The sequence below is a fragment of the Eulemur rufifrons genome, chromosome 7, assembly GCF_041146395.1.
Source record: "Eulemur rufifrons isolate Redbay chromosome 7, OSU_ERuf_1, whole genome shotgun sequence".
Classification (NCBI taxonomy): Eukaryota; Metazoa; Chordata; class Mammalia; order Primates; family Lemuridae; genus Eulemur; species Eulemur rufifrons.
Window position 1 is genome coordinate 223,775,488 of NC_090989.1, and position 20,303 is coordinate 223,795,790.

The 20,303-nt window shown below is 38.4% G+C and overlaps 1 protein-coding gene across 7 annotated transcripts in view; it reads right to left on the reverse strand.

Annotated features, from left to right (window-relative positions):
* PIP5K1B (phosphatidylinositol-4-phosphate 5-kinase type 1 beta) overlaps window positions 1-20,303 on the reverse strand; it is a 273,143-nt gene that overhangs the window by 156,922 nt on the left and 95,918 nt on the right. For all 7 annotated transcript variants that reach the window (XM_069474144.1, XM_069474141.1, XM_069474143.1 and 4 more), the window contains 2 exons: window positions 7,425-7,509; window positions 3,775-3,843 (listed from right to left, as the gene is read on the reverse strand). In XM_069474144.1, coding sequence (XP_069330245.1) covers window positions 3,775-3,843 — 69 coding nt within the window. In that variant the 5' untranslated portion in view covers window positions 7,425-7,509. The remainder of the gene's footprint in view (window positions 1-3,774; window positions 3,844-7,424; window positions 7,510-20,303) is intronic.

The window sequence follows — 20,303 nt, forward strand, 5'->3', positions numbered from 1 at the left end:
AAAAAATCAGAGTATCTATTAACCCTGGGTGAGCCTTCCTGCATAGCTCTGTCATCTGGAACTGAGTGTCAGCGCCCCCCTTAAAGGAGGCGTGTATCTTCTGGTTTTTACCGTGGCTCCCTAGTTATTTCGCTCTTGTTACCTGCCCAGCCCCGGAAGGCTTCTGCGTTTATAACTCTCCTGGAAGACACTCAATAAATTAACTGAGAATGGAAATACTACACTCTGTAAATACAGCCAGGCAGCCTTTAAGGCCTGTCTTAATGGGCAGCATGTTTGTTTTAAGCAGCTAAAATCAAACTTCCTATTTTAGCCATTAGCTGAAGACATTAACCTCAAGGACCAATTTTAGCTATTTCTTCCCAGGCTTGCCAAGAACTGATAATGGGTTAGGGAAATGGTCAACTGCAAGAACAAAAAGCAGTCAGCCTAAACAATCACATGAGAATAATTGAGACGGAGAGAGTATAAAATTGTTCCATGAACACTGAGTGTTCCCTAAAAGCACGTGGAAATCATGGCACTTATGATGATGAGTGTTGCTGGCAGCTGCCCAATAAATCTGGGGCTTAATACAGAAAGCCCAAGCCTGCTGCTTAACTCTAACCGATATTAGTTTCTCCTCTTTTGAACAAACCTTGTTATAGTCCACAGTGTTCTAAAATTGCATTCATGTCTTGCCTCCCCCACCCAACTGTAAGTTGCTTATAAACTCCTTTGGTATCTTTCTCATTCTTAGGGCAGTAGATCAGGGGATCTTTAACCTGGGACGCACGGATGGGCTGCAGTTACAGGCAAAAACACAATGGGTCATCAAAGCTTCTTAAACAGGTGCATACCCCATGGTCAGGGCCTCAGGACTGGGAAAGATATTTAAGTTATTTGTAAAAGGGACATAGTTAATGAAATGCATGATGGCCTTGATGACATTCATCTGGTCTGTTTGCTATCATTTCCAGTTTGTCATTTGTGCATTTACAAAGCTCAGCTTTTGTGCTTTCATTAAGGTCATGGGTGAAAATGTTAAGCTACACAGGGCAACACATGCATTGTGTGTGGACACTAAGTGGATAGGGAGCAACATTGCCAGTCTTTGAGACCATTAATCCAATCAGGTACAAGCATACTAAACATAATATTTAATCAATACTATCCCACCTTGTCTGAAAGGATACTGCGAATTCTTCCAGATGCTTTCAAATCAAGATTCATTAAATTTGAACATTCTCCTTCTCTATGAATAACTTAATGATTCTTTCAGAATAGGAAATGTGGTTAGTTTGACATAAATTACATCCTTATGAATTTCTCCAGGTTTATAAAAAGACATGTTTCTTCTCTAAATGTGTATAAACCATATATTTAATTATAATGCTCAAATTATGCTAGGGAACCATGTCTCACTTACATTCTGGTTTCTAGAATGTGCCTCTTCATTTTTGATAATAGGACCACTAATTATTTATCTCTTGCTTTTTGGCAATTTTCTCATTCTCAAACGTGTTCAAAGCTCACATTTAGTGGTTTCCCTAGCTTCAAGTTCTTTCATCTGGGAAATGGTTTATCTGGGCCTAGAGATAAACACATTTGAAATAGCAAATATGACTCTTATTATCAGCTTTCCTAACTCTGCCATTAACACCTTCTCCTGTTTGAAGATCAGTCTGCTTAATGGAGAAGAATTAAATTGAATAATTCTGTTGAGCTTTTATCTGTTAGTAAAGTAATACTTTCTCTAAGTGATCCCTTTTCCTTGCTGTGCATATCAACACCATGTTTATTGAGGGCTAAAGTTCTAGGTGCTGAGCTGAGGTTTTTTGGTGCTTTTTTTAGAGAGGTTTCATACCTCCCCCTCTATTGCTTATATTCCTTTTAAAATCAGAGATCATTAAAAAGATCCCTATACTAACTCACATTTTAAAAAATTGTCAGTGTTTTTTTGGGAGGCCCTTTAAGTTTCCTGCATCTTCTCTTATTTATCAGCATTATTTGCTATCATGGAATCTGATTTCTCAATTTTATAACCTTCCCAACATTGCTATGTCAAATATCCTGTTAGAGATATTAATCATAGACTCATACCTATAATATTATTGACAACTTTACTAACTTCTTGGGCAGGGCACACTTAGCAAACTCCAAGATGTCATGGTCACATTTTTTTCTATAACTTTTGCATCATGAAGGAGCTCCTGTAGGTCGGAATTCAGTCAAAAGTTGCAGTGCCTCTTGATGCTGGATTGAGGATGCTGCCTGAAACTGATCTGCAGTAATAACAGGCTGGCAACTGAATCATCTCTATGTTGGTCTCGTGCTCGACTAAATTTGCACGGAGTCTTGGGTAAATGAGATGGGATTTGGTTTTCTACCTGTGTCTAAAAATAAATAATACCATATTGTTGCCTTTGGCCAGATGCACAGATTTTATAAGATCTAAGCTGACACTTCTGAGCTCTTGAATCTTCACCCTACTTTCCCCAGCCCTACCATCACCTCGGATGACAACCTCCCTGTTTGTATTTCAAGATTTGGCTGAGTGAAAAAGTCAGATAAAAAAGATACACCAGGAAAAAGGGCATATTCTCCCACAAGAAAAGGGAACAGGAAATACAGCATACTAGTTCTATGGACTGAATTGTGGGTCAGACCAGATAGTTCATGTACGTTACAACTGAACTGCTTGCTAGCTATCTATTAAAGGAAAAGTTAAAGCTGCAATACACAAACCTCCTACTCTCAAGAGGGGAGAAAAGCAAAAACTTTAAAAAGCTAAAATGTATAGTCAATTTATAATCAGGAGTAGCAGTGCTTGGGAATATATTTTACCCAGTAATGTTTCTGAACAGTAGCTTAGTTGTTAGGAGATAAGAAGTTATCAAATTCAAAGGATGGTAAGGAAAGATACATTGGGAAGTCTGGAAAAGAGATTTTTGGGAAATGGGCTGAAGACATGAAATCTGAGAGGCTTACAAAAGGGGGAGGGATGAGGAGCATTTCATATTTAAAATTTTTTAAAATACAAAGGTAAAATCTTTAAAATTTTGGTAGAAAGTAGTGACTCAAGTAAAGGATTCATATACTATATAAAGAACACTGCACACTTTTAAGAGCCTTCTTCTGAGGAATAATAAGGGCCTTCAAATAACTCCCTGCCCTCAATATTCCACATTGAAGTAACTGTAATAGGTGGATAAATGGTCCCAATGATGCCCATGCCCTAATCCTTGGGACCTGTGAATATGTTGTTACCCGGCAACAAGGATAGGTTGCAGAGGAAATTAATGTTGCTAACATATTAATAAAAGAAATTGTCCTGAATTACTCAGGAGGGCTCAACGTAATCACACAGTCCCTTTAAAGTGTCAGGGTGATATGGCCTGAGAAAGACTCAACCAGCCACTCTGGTTTTGAGGACGGAAGGAAGCCACGATACTGGGATTGCAGGTAGTCTCTAGAAGCTGAAAAAGACAAGGAAATGGACTCTCCCCTGGAGCCTCCAAAAAGGAACGCAGCTTTGTAGACACCTGGATCTTGGCCCAGTGGGACCCATGCCAGACTTCTGACCTACCGAACTATACCATGGTGCATTTGTCATTTGCGTTGTTTAGGGCACCAAGTTTGTAGTAATTAGTTATAGCAGCAACAGGAAAAACTGAGACAGTAACTTATAACTGCTTTGGAAAAAGAAAAGACCTATGCCAATATTAACAAGCCAAATAATACAATAGCGTTCTTCTTTCTGAGTTGAAGAAAGAAAACAGAACAGTCACGTACCTTTTTATAGGTTTTTTCTTCGTTTTGTTTCCCAGGTGCTGCATCTCCATTTTCAGCAGCAGACGACATCTACAAGAGAAAAACATTCCCATTTGAATTTAAACTCTACTCTGAAATACAATACGTTAATGATATTGTTAACTAAAGGATCTATTTTGGTTAACTATGTTTTTGTTGTTATTACTGTTGTTTCTAAGAAAAGAAGAAAGAAGTTCTCAGAATACAAAAAAAAAAAAAATCTGTGTTCCCAATCTTTCCAAAGTAAATCTTTACTTGCAAATTATTTTGGCAGTAGGCTTTACTTCATATCCTGTGAGAAAGATGCTATGGAAGTCCAAGCCCATTTCATATGTCTAAGTTTCTTTCTGCAAAGCCTTTTTAAAACCTTCCCTTCTGGTTACAAATGCTTACTATAAAGATATCTGGAAAGTACCAAAAAATATGAATCAGAACAAAACAATTACTCTCCAATCCACTGCCTTTGGGCAACTCCAGTATTCATATGTTGGCATATATGTTCAAATATTCAAATTTGGCATATTTGTTCCTACCTTTTGTTCTATGTATTTTCATATGAAAAATATTATAATACCATCTTACCAGTATTTTTCACTAAACATTTATGTAATAAGAATTTTCCCATTTGATTATAAAAAATCTCATTGCAAGACTAATAATTTTTTCTAATTGCAAGATATACCTCTGTATGAATACCACTGTGTGTTAATACTTTAGTTAGTGCTAATATTGGAGAAGAGTTGAGGCAGTTCAAGGGTTTTGCTCCTGCAAATAGTACAACAATAATTATTTTGTACTTATATCTTCATCTAATATTTCAATGTTTTCTTGGACTAGATTCCTGAAATTATGAGGGCATAACAGGGTATTAAAAAAAATTTTAAAGTTCTTACTACATATTGGTAAATTTCTTTTCAGAAGAATACACTCACACTACTACCAGCAGTGAGTGGGAGCTTGTTTCATTAAAAACTTAGCAATGACTATTATCGTCTTAAACATCTTTGCTAATCTGATAGGCAAAAGAAAGCCTCTCCTGATTTTAATTTGCATCTTTGAAAATTACTAGTGAAAGTTAACATTGTTTTCACATCTTGTTTAGTTGTTTGAATTTCTTCTTTTGAGTTTTCCATTGTTTTGTCCATTTGTCTACTGGGGTCTCAGTGTTTTAGTTACTAATTTTTACCTATTATGATTATTAATATTAATGATTTCCTTATTGACCTTTATGTTTTAAGGTTATTAATCTGTTGCCAAGCACATTTTTAATATTTTTCCATGTTGCTGCGTGCCTTTTCATTTCTTTTATGATGTAGAGAAGATTTACATTTTTCCATGCTCAAAACTATTGACTGTCTTTGTGATTTCTTTCCATGCTTTTAGACAAAATATTTTTTCTCATCGGGAGATATAAGATGTTCGAACACATGTTTCTCTTTCTTTTTAATGATAAGATTTTCACATTTAACCTCTAATCCATCTGAATTTTTAAAGCCAGTTATGTCTGTGGTACTCAGGGTAACTGCATAATTAGGGAACCACAATATTTGAGGGTCTTATCTTACATTGTGTGAAGAACTTTTAGTACACCAGGGACAGGTAAAATTTCTGACTTTCTCATGAGCCTTTGAAGCATGCTTTAAATCCTGGGCTTTTAATAAACACAGCATATCATAAACCTAAGAATTCACCAGCCATTTCTCTGCATTGGAACCAAATGACTGAGTTTACACATACTGTCATGAGCTTGCTGTTGAAACGGGGAACTGGTAGGTACTGCTTTGGGTACAGCACTGCTGCAGGCAATATCTTAAGCATTGCTTTGGGCATTGCTTTGGGCATTGCCTAACTGAGTCAGGAAGCCTCCAGAAAAGTTCCAAATTGCCCTGATCAAAACAGGACAAAGGCAGGGCAAGTTCCAAACGGTTATAACCAAGATGGTGGAGACACACCACCCTATCCGTGAATATTCCTGCCCTTGTTTAGCCCATTGCTTAAATAGAAAGGCAACAGGAACCAGGGGGTTGGTCCTCCATCTGCAAGGGGTCAGTTCTCTTCTGCAGGGAGGGCCAGCCTCTACTCTGTCTGTGGAATAGACTTTCTAGAATTTCTGCAGGGATCAGTTCTCTTCTGCAGGAAGAACCTGCCTCTGCTCTGTCTGTGGAGTACTAACTTTCTATAGTTTCTGAATAAATCTCATTTTCACTTTATTTTGTTGGCTCACTCCTGAATTCTTTCTTGTGCAAAGCCAAGGACCCTCCTGGACTTCAAGTGGCTCCCAGCACCGGGAGCTACTTTCCTGTGTCAATGTGATTAAAAACCATCCAAGAATATGAAAGGATGGACCATGTTGAGCCAACTTCACCAGATTTATTACTGTCCACCAATCAAACCACCTTCCTACATAATTTTTCAATTCTATTTGTATCCATTCAATCTGTCCATATAGAATAGAGTCTTCAAGGGCAGACGTTTCACAACGTACTGTTTCCCACACTGTAACGGCTTAATTCATTGAAGGAATAATTTATTTTTCTAGTTTCCTTATAATAATATTTGGGTGAGATCTGAATAAAATACCAGAGGAATTAAAATGCCTGAAAGGCTTTGTAATGTCAGGCTCAGGTTAGAAAACAAACCTTCAACTATTTAATAGAGCCAACAGAGTGAAGACCTTGCTAAAGAATGCCATTCTAGTAATTTCACTTCTAAGACTTTGCAGCTTTTAAAACTGAAACACTGCAAGAGCAACTCTGAAGCGTGTTTGAAAAAACAATCTTATTGAGAGGTTGACTAATTGGCACAAATGAAGGATAGATGATGAGATGGTCTTAAAATGTTTCTTCTTACTTTGTGAATCACTCCTGACTTGATAGTAGGGAAGAGAAGGAGAGAAATGGATAAACTTCTCTTTTTAAAAATCACTTCCTTTTAAGCATCACAAAACAGATAATGATGATAAAGGAAGGCCAAAGGTCACCCAGACCTATTAACCAGGGACTTCCCAGTAGCAGAGGCCAATGAGATGTTGTGGATGTACTGGTAAGTTGGAAAGGACTGTTAGAATGGTCACCATGGTGATTACTACTTGTCCTCAGACTTCTTATGCTTCTGCACCACTTAAGGTAACATTTGTAACTATGGAAGCCAAGGTAAGTAAGAGTTAAAAACATTGTTTTTAAAAGCACTACAATCATATATATTTCTATATATGCATAAAAGGAGGAAAGACATTCTCAGAAGTACTGGTGATTATCTATGGATGATGGGATCATGAATGTTTTAGGTTTTCATTTTTATATTTTGCTATATTTTCTAAGTAGTCTGCAGTGAGCACTGCTACATTTAAAAATAAGGCAAATACTAACATTATTAAACAATTTAACCATACACATTAATTAATAGCAGGGACCACATCTCCTGGGTTGGTCTGTGCTTCAGGCATGCTGACATTCACAAAGTTTCCTGTTTCTGTTTGTTTGATGTTTGTTTTACATTTGATAATGTCAAAGTTAAAGGTTATAAACTAGATACATGTTTTAGAATAACTGAAAATAAATATATAATAAAAAAGGTAAGGGCTCTATACTGAGTCAGTCAGAATTAAATAAAAATATAGACTATTTCCTTACCTTTGTAAATGAAATGACAAGTCATCTGTAGTTGGTAGTGATGGGTGGCCTATTCATTGTTGAGATTGTTCTCTTTCCCAGGTTCCTGTTAAAATAGAAATCTCTGGTCATTATTTATTCATATCCCTACCTAATCTCCCCAAAAGGACTGGAGATGGCTATAGAGATACATGCGATGTAATCAGTTAAAAACAAAAATAAAGGAAGGAATGTGTGTGAGGGAAAAATAAAGGCTGGGCACAAGATGATTCCAGCAGTAGAGGCTAAGCATAGAACAGAAGCCATGTGACCTAATACGGCCATTCAATAAACTACAGTCTCCAACTTGACTCTGAGATTCCTGTTGCCACAGCAAAACAAGACATGATCAGTTACCAGATGCCCAGTGTGCAAAAGATAAAAGCATATCAGTTACTCAAACGAACCACAGGTATCTGGGGATTGAGGTTGGAGTGGAATTTCTCCCATAGGTCTTCACAGAAGGGACTCCATGTGACGTGTAGACAGTTTTTCAGTATTATCCCTATGATAAATCAACTGTGATTTTCCTAAGGGTTGATTAGATGGCACAACTTCAAAGAACAGTTCAATGAAGCTCTTTTGCTTTCATTATGCTTTATACAGAAGAGATACTTACATATTGTAATCAATTGAAAAATGCAGAGAGATATAAAGTAAAAATGAATTAGGTCCCACTCTTATCTCCCCGCTGAGATAACCAACGTTAACAGTTTGTTGCATAGCCTTTCAAAATCTTCCCTGTGGTTATTTACACACACACACACACACACACACACACTTCTGCTACTCATTCTTATCAGTATAGTTTAGATATTTTTTTCAAATTTATATATCTACCTCATTTTAAAATAATTTCATAATATTTCACAAGACGGACATACCATTTTTAACCAACCACTCCCTCGCGGATGAACATTCAGACTGTTTCCAAGTTTGACAACCATAACCAGAGCAGGAATAAACAGCCTTATTCAAACATCTTTAATGTTCTAGTACTTTTATTTCTGTGGGAAAGAAACCTAGAAGTGGAATTGTAGGGCCAAACTTGATAAGCACATTGAACTATTTGAATGACTATTGCTACATTTTCTTTCCATAAAAAGGGTGAAACAGGCAGCTCAACAGAGCTGAGTGCCTGCTTATTGGCACGTTTATCAGCGCTGGAAGTTCTCCATCTTTAAAACTGCTCGCTAACCTGATGGGCAGATAATGGCATCTCAGTTGTTTTAATTTACCTTCTCTCATTACTAATGGGCTGATCCTTTTCACAGGTGTATTGGTGATTTGCATTTCCAGTTCATGCCCTTTACCTATTTTTATACTGGGTTATTTATCTTTTTTCTTTTATAATCAATTTGTAAGACCTCCTAGTATATTAAACGTTACCTCTGTCATATGGGTTGCAAGGTATCGTTCTTCTTTTGCCTTTGTTTATGGTGTCTTGTCATATAAACATTTTTAAATTTTTACATAGTGAAATCTGCCAATTATTCTTTATGGATTATGAATTTACTGTCTTGCAATTCTTCCTTTCTGGATTATGGACCATGAAAGCAGCTTCCCCAGGCACGTATTCTCCCATATTTTCTTCTAATACCTTATGGTTCCATTTTTAACATTAGATCTTTACTACAAATGGAATCTAATCCAAAGGGAATCTTTCCCCAGATGGACAGCTAATTGTCCCCAAATCTTTTAATTTATAATCTAGCTTTTCCTTACTGGAAAGACGTGTCACCTTTAGCATACATTAAGTTTTCCTACATACCTCGATCTATCCATGTACTCTGTTCCCAATACTTCATTGTGTATTTCTGAGCTCATACATTGTTTTAAACGCAGTAACATGACAGTATGCTTTGACATCTGCTGATGCAAGTTCCCCATTCTGACTATTTTTCTTTCAAGTTTGGCAATTTTCTTGCATTTATATTTTTATATGGACTTTAAAATCATGTTGACTGATCTGACAACACCTTCACCCACCAAGTTGGGATTCTGAATGGGATTATATTTACTAATTTAAAAAGAATTGTTATTTTTAGAATTTTAAGTTTTCTCATTCAAAAAGATAGTATAGGCTGGGCGCGGTGGCTCACGCCTGTAATCCTAACACTCTGGGAGGCCGAGGCGGGTGGATCGCTCAAGGTCAGGAGTTCGAGACCAGCCTGAGCAAGAGCAAGACCCCGTCTCTACTAAAAATAGAAAGAAATTATCTGGCCAACTAAAATATATATAGAAAAAATTAGCCAGGCATGGTGGCGCATGCCTGTAGTCCCAGCTACCCGGGAGGCTGAGGCAGTAGGATCGCTTAAGCCCAGGAGTTTGAGGTTGCTGTGAGCTAGGCTGATGCCACGGCACTCACTCTAGCCAGGGCAACAAAGCGACACTCTGTCTCAAAAAAAAAAAAAGATAGTATAGCTCTCTGTTTCTTCCAATGTTAGTTTATGTCTTTTACTATAATCTTATATATTTTTGTATTTGTCTTATGCCTTATTAGATTCACTCCTAGATATTTTAATTTATCACTCCTTGCAATAGGAATTTTTAAATTTACATTTCTAACCAGTTATTAATTCATATAAAGAAAAACAATTGGGTTTAACTTATTATCTTTTGTGCAGTCATTTTACCTAATCCTTTTATAGAATTCTAAAAGATTTTAGGTAGAGTCTCAGTCACATCACCTGCAATATTTATACAGGTTACTTCAGTTTCTTTTCTTATTGCATTCCCTGAACTTCTAAAACAATGTTGAGTCATAGCAGTTGAGTAATAGCAGTAGTGCCAGGCATTTATAACATAATCCTTCAGTAGTCACCATATACCATGATGCTTTTGTTGGTTGGTAACATGGTAGGTTCTTTTTGCTATGCCTAGTTTACTTTTGGTTTTTATTAGGAATGTCTACTGAATTATATCAAATGTGCTTCCGCCTCAGTTGATAGAATCGTACAATTCATATCTTTTATTCTGCTGTGTCAATGTATAATGTCGAGAGATTTCATAATGCAAAATCATCCTTATACTTCTAGAATAAATCTTAACTTTGATTTGATTTGCTAACCTTTTGGAGAGGATATTTTCATGAGTGATATTGAATGATTGTTGTGGTCCCATTTTTATCAGGTTTTGGTATCAAGGAATTGATACTTTTCATAAAATTGGAGGGCTTTCTCTCTTTATACACACTTAGTTTTTTTTCTATAATTATTCATCTCTTGGGATTTATAACCTCTCTCTGGCAATTTTGGTAATTTATAATTTTTTTAGAAAATCATCAATTTCCTTCAGATTTTTAAATTTATTGCCATAAAGTTGAACATAATAGTCCCTAACTAAATTTTTTTAATCCTTTTGGAACCTGGGTAATGTCTTTTTCCTTATTCCTAATGTATGTATTTACATGTATATATATTCTTAATATTATATATATTTTAATTATATATTAAATTAAATATATATTTTTTCATATTTTCCCTTTTTAATTGCTTTGTGGCCATTTACACTAATTTTAGCCTTTACCATTAATAATACCTTCTTTTTAAACATTTTCTTAGATGCAATACATGGTTTATTTTTCATTCTTTTTAAAAAAAATAGTACAAAAAGCATTAAGGCTATAAAATATTCCTGAATATATTAACAATTTCCCCATAAGTTTGTATGTGAAGTGTTCTGTTTAATTAATTTCCAGATAATTTGTCACTTTGTATTTGATTTTTAATTTGATCCAGGAATCATTTATAAGAAGATTTCTTAATTTCAAGCATTTACATTTTATTTACTATTTTCATTGCCAATTTCTTATTTTATTACAGTGGGTTCAAAACATGGGATGAGTAAAATACCCGCCCCCCTCCCCCAAATTCATTGTCTTTTCCTTTGGTTATAGAAATAGATCTTTTGGTAACTATTTCATAGATACAAGAGAAAAATGCACATTCTCTGTTTATAGGGTATAAATGGCCTATATCATTCCCTAATATGATTATAGTTTTATCATGCTTTCTTGTATTTCTACCTTTTGTGTGTTTTTTGCCTTATATATCCCATAACTATGAATGTCTATAATAGTGTCCTTGTGAACTGTACTTTTTATCCCTAAAAATATCTTTTTTTTCTCATTTAATAATTTTTGTCTTGAGTTCTGTCCTAATTGATGCTGGCATACCCACTCTGCTTTCCTTTTATTTGTATTTCCTTGGCATATCCTTGTTCATTTCTTTATCTTCAACTTCCTTAGGTTGTCTTCATTTTGTTTTGCCAGTGTTCCTCCCTCCTCCTTTCACAGATCGTATTCCTAGAGTTGCCCTAACACAAAGTACAATGCACCGGTGGCTTTAAATAAAAGAAATGTATTTTCTCACAGATCTGGAGGCTAGAAGTCCGAAACAAAGGTATTGGCAGGGCCATGCTCCCTCTGAGACTCTGGACAGAATTCCTCCATGCCCCTTCCTAGCTTCTGGTGGGGGCTGTTGTCTCTGGTGTTCCCTGGCTTTCAGCTGCATCACTCCAGTCTCGGCCTCTGTCACCATGCAGCATTCTCCCCAGGTGTCTGCCTTCACATGGTATTTTCCGCTTTTTATAAGAATACCATGTCATAATGGATTAGAGCTCACCCTCATGAACTCACCTTAAGTTGATTACATCTGGAAAGATACTATTTCCAAATAAGATCACATGCACAGATATTGGGGGTTAGGACTTCAACATATCTTTTTGGGAACTATGATACACTGACATTAATTCCTAATAAACATCTTGCAACTTAAACTCTTTCCCAGTACCAGTTTCCAGAGAACCCAACTCATGACTTCTCTTTTTTCCACCTCAGCCACAGGGGGAGATACTTGGGATATTTTTACTCTCTCACCTCCTGTTCTACTCCAAACTACTAAATATGTCCTCATAGTCAGTACATCTCTTCCGCTTCTAGAAATCTTAATTAACAATTTATAGTTCATAGTCACATTATCATCATTTATTTAGACCGGCCTGTAAGTTTTGCAGGGTTCATTGCTCATTGCTGTTTCTTTGGCTCTTCATCTTCCCTATCCTGACACCTTTGTTCTGACTCAGTTCTCATTTGGTTGGAACACTTCTGAAGTAGTTTTCTCAGAAGTGGTACATGGATGGTCCACTCTGAGTCACTTCCTGTCCAGATATGTCTTTCTTTTGTCCGTGTATTTGAACAGATCTCTTTGTCAGTGCAGGATTCCTGGCTCATGGTCCTTTTTTGTCACCTCTCTATAAATACCACATTGCTCTCTTCTTACTTCCTAGTTTTTAGATGAGGAGTTTGATGTTAGTCTGATGCTCCTGTTTTGGAACTTTACTGGTTTTCTCTGTCTAGAAACCTGTGAGAGAGTTTTCTCTTTTAACACAGCTCAAAAATTTCATAATGATAGATGTGCCTTTTTTCATCTATCCTCCCCAGTAGAGAGAAACTGATAAGAAGCAAATACATGGAGATCCAAATAGGCAGCTGTGTGATGGTCTGACTTAAACCATGAATAAAATTTAGGTTATCTCAATGAGCAGTGAACAGACAGTGTAGCTTTCAGGCAGTCCTCCATGAATACTAACCAACTTTTTATTAGAATTGGACAGTGGAACACTCAAAACTTTAGTCTCTGGAAAGAGCCCAGAATGCAGAATTTGTCAAGTAAGGAAACACTCATAAGGTTCAGGTCTTCTTAGGAAATGTGTTGATATGTTATCTGACACGAGACTCCCAGTTAGAACTTATTTTTTCAAACAGAGCCAACTTATGGTGTCTTATGATTGGATTGTTGAGACACCAGCTAACAATGACACATGCCAGGCAATGAATTTTGTTTTTGATTATTTGATTGCTTATCTATCCTTTCTGGTACTTAGTATCTGAATTCTGTTATCTTAAGGAATACATAATTTATACTGCTTTGTAGCTTTCTACATTTCTTTGTTTTCACTCAGTTTAAGGGAAGGAAAGACACTATCATTTATTGAGCAACATTGATATGTGAAATGCTGTCATACACATGCTTCTCATTGAATCTTGGAAATAATCCCTTGGTATTCCCCAATTTAGCATATGCTATTTTGACACTTGTAATTGTCCTATAAAGCCCATGGCATGTAGTCATTTTTAATTTTGCTGAGGTGTGCTCTCTTGCTGTGAGGCTGGTTTGTAAAAGTGAAGCCCTTGGTTGGTGAATGGACCTAGTGATCATTCACCCCTATCTTAAGCACCTCTGTGTCACCCTGGCTCTAGTGTTCTCTACTCCAGTCCTGGGCATCAGAACACCTGGGGAACATTATGAAAATTCAGATTCTTGGGCCACAAGAATCAAGTGAATCATTACCTCTGCATTATGGGTCTAGGGAAGCAGTATTTTCAGTATGCTTCACAAGCCTGGGATCATTTAAGGTACTCAAACTAGTAAAGGCAATAAAGACATTTTACCACTTCAGGAGAGTTTTCAGGGTCTAGTAGGGAAAACACAAACTATTTTCGGTATGTTGAAGAGAGGGAATTTAATACATGGAATTGGTTATAAAAGTAATGGGTGAGCAGAAAAGTTAAGCAAGAGCTAGTGATAAAACACAGGTTAACATCAACAGGAGGCCACTGCAGCTTTTAGGGCTTCAGGCACAACAAGAGGAGGTGGTAACAGACCTCAAAAGCCATAGGTGCCTGTTGGGGTCAGAACACAATGGTGAGGGTTGACTGGCAGAAGTTGGAACCACAGGAAGAAGGGTAAGTTTGGAGGCAGGGAGAAGACACAGTCACTATTAGAGACACAACCCAAACACAAGGGGCTGGGGGGAGAACACCTGGCTTTTCACTTCCATCTTGCACCTGCCAATCCCTGTCTATGGCTCCCAGGGGCCAACCTGCTGAAAACTACCTGACCCCACTGGAAGCCTGAGAAGTGCATCCTATATGGAATGAGTGCCCTGTAATACAGAACAGGAGAAGAGTGAGAAATGGCTCTGAAGATACACAGGTCAATAATGGGCTATAAAATAAAACAGAAATTGTAATGAATGTGGGAGAGCAGGTACAGGGCGATGATATACCTGAGAAACATGATTCTCAATGGAAATGTGGATGGGGAGGTAGGCTAGGAGCTGATACAAACATTTCTATTTTTATGACTGGGAATTTGTTAAGAGCTTAAATAGATCACTACCAAGTAGCTAGGGTCTACTGCAGCCCCTTCATTAAGTCTAGGAGGGAAGGGAGGAGTGAGACTGTGACTTGGGACCATTTGCCTGGGGTCAAGTCAAGTGGTAGGCCTGAGATTTGATCCGGAGCTTTGTGACTTCAAATCTAATGCTCTTTCCACCCTTTCCACCATACTGCACTCTCTCTCCTACTTGAAAACAAGATTGTCTAATCAATATTGTGCTGCATTTTTCAATTTGTAAATGCAATCTAAAGGTTAGCCAACAATATTAATTTACATAATTATTTCCCGTAAAACTTGTTCTACATCTGTGAATCTCAACCTAGAGGGCACATCTTAATTTACAAAGTGGTCAGGAGCTCTTTAAAACTCTACAGTTACCGAAAGTTTCAGGTATATTGCACCTGGGGCCATATTTGAGTTACTCAGCCACAGTCCTTTCTAATTCCCTCTAATTCCCCAGTTAGGGCCTGACAATTCAGTATTGTTAATTCGCCACAGATGATCTTGCTCCTCATGCAAGGCCGAATGAGGGGAGAAATGGCTAATTATTAATACCTAATTACACAACTAAGTAGGCCAACCTGTAGATGCAGAATGTGAAGGACACTAGCCACTGGTCCTTAATGCTCTTGCCATAAAAACGAACACTTCATTAAACACCAATAAAGCAAAGCAACAGGGACTAATTGGAGGAACACTGGAATAGGCCTCTGAAGATTTGGGTTTTATGTCCATCTCTGTTTCTGTCCAGTTCTCTTACACCACGAATGGTGCTGACTCCATTAGTGTTTCTGGCTTGGCACGATTGCCAACTTTCTTAGGTGAAGCCTCACCTCAAATCCTCTTTGGAATGGGGAGAGGACTCATTAATTATTTAATCATTATGAGTGCAATGGGAGTTGAGCTTCCACAGATAGCCATATTCAAGTGTTTTCATGCCATTCAAGCTGTGTCTGTCAGCATTTCCTAGTACATTTCCCCAAAGAGAAGGCAATTATAATAAAAGATAATTTGGGTGTTGGTCATAACTGCATGTTAATCATTTTTGTTTTAATTATGCTATTCTGAGTTCATTTTCATTATCTGACACCAAATAAACTCACTCCCTTCATTCATTCAATAAGCAATTATGGACCATTACGTGTCAGGCAGTGAGCTTGGCCCTGGGGCCATAATGACAATGACAGGTCCTGGTCCTCAAAGAAATAATATCAACAGGAGAGACAGACATGTGAATAGATACAGAACAACATGACATATACTTTACTCTGGGTTTTTGGAGGAGGAACTGCATAAGTCAGCCTGTGGGGACCATGGAAAGCTTCATGAGCGAAGAACACTGAAACTGGATGAAGAACAGTTTGCTGGGGACACAGACTGAGAGGAAGAAGGTGGGAAACTCACCAGCTACCACGTTGGCTTGCGTAGAGAAAGACCGAGCAGCATGAAGGATAATATTTAAATTTTCATGAGTGTACCTAAGATCATGAGTCTTGAATTTTGAGAATTTACCCAGAAGGTTACTTAAAGGGTTACAGACTTCCTGTTTTCTCCTTCTACCTATGACCATAAGTCCCTGTTACATCTTTTGCCTGAATAAAAACAAGTATGTGAAAACATATATGGATTCATGAAAACCTAGAGAGCTATTCTTAGGAGAATACCAGCCTTGTAAGTAATTTTGCAGGGAATATAGGAAGTATTACAGCTCTTCTTCAAGTGCTCTTAATTAGAGGTATGGTATTATTTCAATGTGTTTGGCAAAAAACAACAACTATAACAAAAAAAAAAAAAAGCAGGAAAAATCAAAGGCTTAAAAATGTGTTAGGTTATTTTCCAAGGTTTAATATAAACAACAAAAATACACCAAACTGAAAATAATTCTTGACATAGTTTCCAAAGTAGAAATACCTATGTTTTTCAGACCAGAAAAAAATTTCTCTTATATTAAGAAATCATAGACTCAGATTTTTTAAAAGAATATTTGCATAAACTCTCAAAGAAATGCAGAAAATCTGTATGTTAAATATTTGCACAATGGAGGCCACATATACATACATATGTTCAGACATATGGTATGTTACACATTTGTATGCTCAGAAGCTATAAAAATAGAACCACAGTGTCTCATATTCAATGTAAAGCTCTCCTATTCTTACTGATGAAAATAATTTAAATGAGGTTTCACTTCATGTATCTAATATTTATATGACCAAGCCACTGCCAAAACCAACTCCGAATGATGGCACCTGCTCGCTATGAATCCAAATGGAGACCAATCAAAACAAATTGCAGGGCTCTTACATTCTCTCATAAAACACATTCATCAATTCTCAGAATGGCTCTCACAAAGTGAATAAACAGAATAGCTATAAATGGCAATGACAAAAGGCTCAGCATCAAATGAACCACTCGTAATTCATTTTCCCAACAAAGGTTGTGCTAAAAGAATTCATGAGCCTTTTTAAGCCAAGCCTTCACTGCAAACATTAGACAGAAGAAAGTCACCAGTGAAAACCACCATGAGGGAGATGTTGTTCTCGGACCTATCTAACTCAAAGCCTCTCATGAAAACACCATTATGCATGATCTTTTCCTGCACTGATTTTTCATTATATACACAAAGACATAGTATGAGTCCATGAGTGTTTGGTGACAGTGTCAGAGAGTGGGGGTGAAAAGCTGAAGTCGGGAGAGTAAGTACGTATATAATCATGATATTTGGCATGCAGGAAAAGGATCCATGGAGTTTTAACTAACATTGCTACTTTTCTGTCTCTTTCTAGTCACATCTGAGATAATCATGAAGAATCTCACATATTTGGACTTTTTGCCTGTAAATACTTAAATTTTTTCTTTCCCAGTTTTTACTAGACAGTTGATATGGGGTAGACTTCACAATACTGTATCTTTACTACATGGCAAAGTTTCTCATTTTTCATTCACCAGATTATGCTTCCTGTCCGCACTTAATTTCTAAGCTGTTTTCCTTTTGTTTCCTAAGAGTAGATGCCTCAGAAATTATTCCATGATTATAATTATTTCACATTATATGCAAATAAAACCAGTTATGACTGGTGGAAAACTGTTTGGTCTCAGAAATAAATAACTGACTCTATTTGGCTTTGTTCCTGCAGCAATCTGCAAAGTATTTCTGGGTTGGTTTCATCTTCTATTGAGAAAGCCAAAGCAACACAGATCTCCTATATGCCCCAAATACAAAGAACAGCTGGTGGTTTACCCCAAAGAGCTTCCTCTGAGCCAGGTGTCTGGAGGCTCTGTGCCTGTGGGTAAGTCTGAAAGACCATAGAAGGGGAGTAGGAAGGGCTGTAAAAAGAAATGCAATTGTTGGAGGCGATGGAAGATGCTGCTAAGGGCAAGAAAACACTGAGCAGAGGAAAAAATATGTCCAACCAAATTTTTTTAAAAAAGGCTTTCTATAATTTGGGCAAATAAGCTTAATTAGCAATAAATAATAAAAGTGATTTCAAACCAGGCCCAAATATAAATGTTTAAAAGAGGAAAAACAGTAATAAAATGGCCACTTATGACATATTCCTTGACTAGAAGGGTATTCATTACTCAAACATGCATTCCAGGACTTCTTTCTGTGAAGCACTTTGGGGAATACAGCAGTGAATAAGATGGTTCCCGTTGTCAAGGCACATAAAAGAGAAGCCAAAACTCAAGTACATGTAATAGCGGGAGAGTCTTTAACAGGATTAGGAGTTAATACTTTACTTGGCTTTGCCTCCAACAAGTATTCAATCGTCACAGTCAGAGGGCTTATATGGAATGTTCTGAAAAATGCAATAAAAAATTAAAAAGAAAAAAAATACCAAGGCCAAAAAAGAGAGCATAAATCAGCTATTAATCACTGAATATTAAATTTTCCAAGTGTTTGATATGTGCTTGGCTATGTGCAGGTTTAAGACATACTTGGCAAGCTGCTACTTTCAACAAACCAACCATTTCACTGGAGAATCAAGATGAAAAGGAGGAATCCAGAGGAGAGGGAGGTGACAGCCGTCTAGAGGCAGCCCTAGAGTCAGCCATCTTAAGGGCCGGGTGAGATGTCAGGGCAGGACGGAAGGGCCAGCAGAGGGAGGGAAGGTGCAGGAGTGCAGACAGGAATGGCCATGGCATGCCTGGTGACACAGCAAGATTATCCTGCCCTAGTACAGTGGAAATCAAGGTGGAGAGAATGATCAGTCGCAGGCTACATGGCCTTGGGAGCTGGCCACGAATATGACAAATTAGGGAACATCTGCTGAAGGCTTTTGAGGGGGAGGCTAATAAAATTTTTAAAAATAACATTGCTTAAGAGCAGGCAAGAAAAAATGGGAAAGGAAGAGCAGATTTAAAGAGTGACTCTGGAAACTGCTGCAGTAGTTATGGGGATGAAAACCCACAAGACCAGGGCAGAGCTGGAGGCTGAACAGAAGGAGCTCCACGTGGTGATTACAACAAAAACAGAGTCAGAACCCGGGCACTGCCTGGGACTGAGGAGCACAGGTGAAGCCAAGATGACGAGGTTTTCAAGCATCACTAACTACCGAAGACCATGGGAGTTCTCAGAGAAGCCTTCTCCCTGCCTGGGGCTAACCCGCGTCACCTCCATTCCAGTTGCAGGATGAACCGAGGAGGGGTGCTCCATGCAGGCTACACCAGCAGAGCATCCACAGCAAAAAGTCTCTCTACACCACAGGGACTCAGTGGGTCAAGCAGTGTTGGCCCTGGAACCAGTCAGGTCAGGTCGAGCCAGGCGGGCCAAAGTCATGGGAGAGTGAGAATAAGAATGTTGCAATTTAATCAGGCTGTAGAGAGATGCACAGAGAAGGCCCTGTGTTCCCAGACAGAGATACTATGATAGCCTGACAACGTTCCAGCTGGGTGATGTCTAGCCATCCTCTCTAGCTAGCAGCTGGGTCTGGGAGGGCCCCTGTATCTGCATGACACAGTCACCATTCGCTTGAGGTCTTTGCAGGAGCTTCTGATCCTTACAGCCAAGGCTAAGATGGAAAATACTCTATCAGTTTGCCGCCATAAGCCCAGCTAAGGTCATTGCCCCAACTTTCACCTGTCACCCCTTTGCTGAGCTGCATCCTAATGGGACGGGTGATGACAGTGTGGTCACGGGAAGAGGCTCGGGAGTCACACTGCCCTCCAGCTGTATGGTCTCCTCAAGTAGCTTAATCTCTGTGTGCCTCAGTTTCCTCATCTGGGAACTAAGGAACATAATAGCACCTCTTTCGCAGGGCACACGGTACGCACTCCATACATTTCGCATTGCTGTTACTATTATTTTTAGGAACACTTCAGGACAGAGCGGATCCTGTCACTGCCCTGCTTCCACACTTCTTGTGGCTACAGAAGACACTCCAGGCATTCACAGCCCTGCAAAGTGTGGTGCCCGCCACTCTGCCCCGGTGCTCCCTGTGCATTCCTGCCCCCCTGGAGGTGACGGGGTGAGGAGGACAAAGGTGCCCGGCTCCCTGTGCCCCACGTGCTCCCCCTTCAGGGCTCGCTCCTCTGCAAACATGGCAGGTTGTCGGGCGGCCTCTTGCCTGTGCCCACGGTGTTTGTTCTGCTTGAACCAGCCTCTCTGTGAACCTGCGTGCCCATCTCAAATGTCTCTCCGAGGACTCCTTGAGGACTGTGGGGCAGTGCTTCCTTT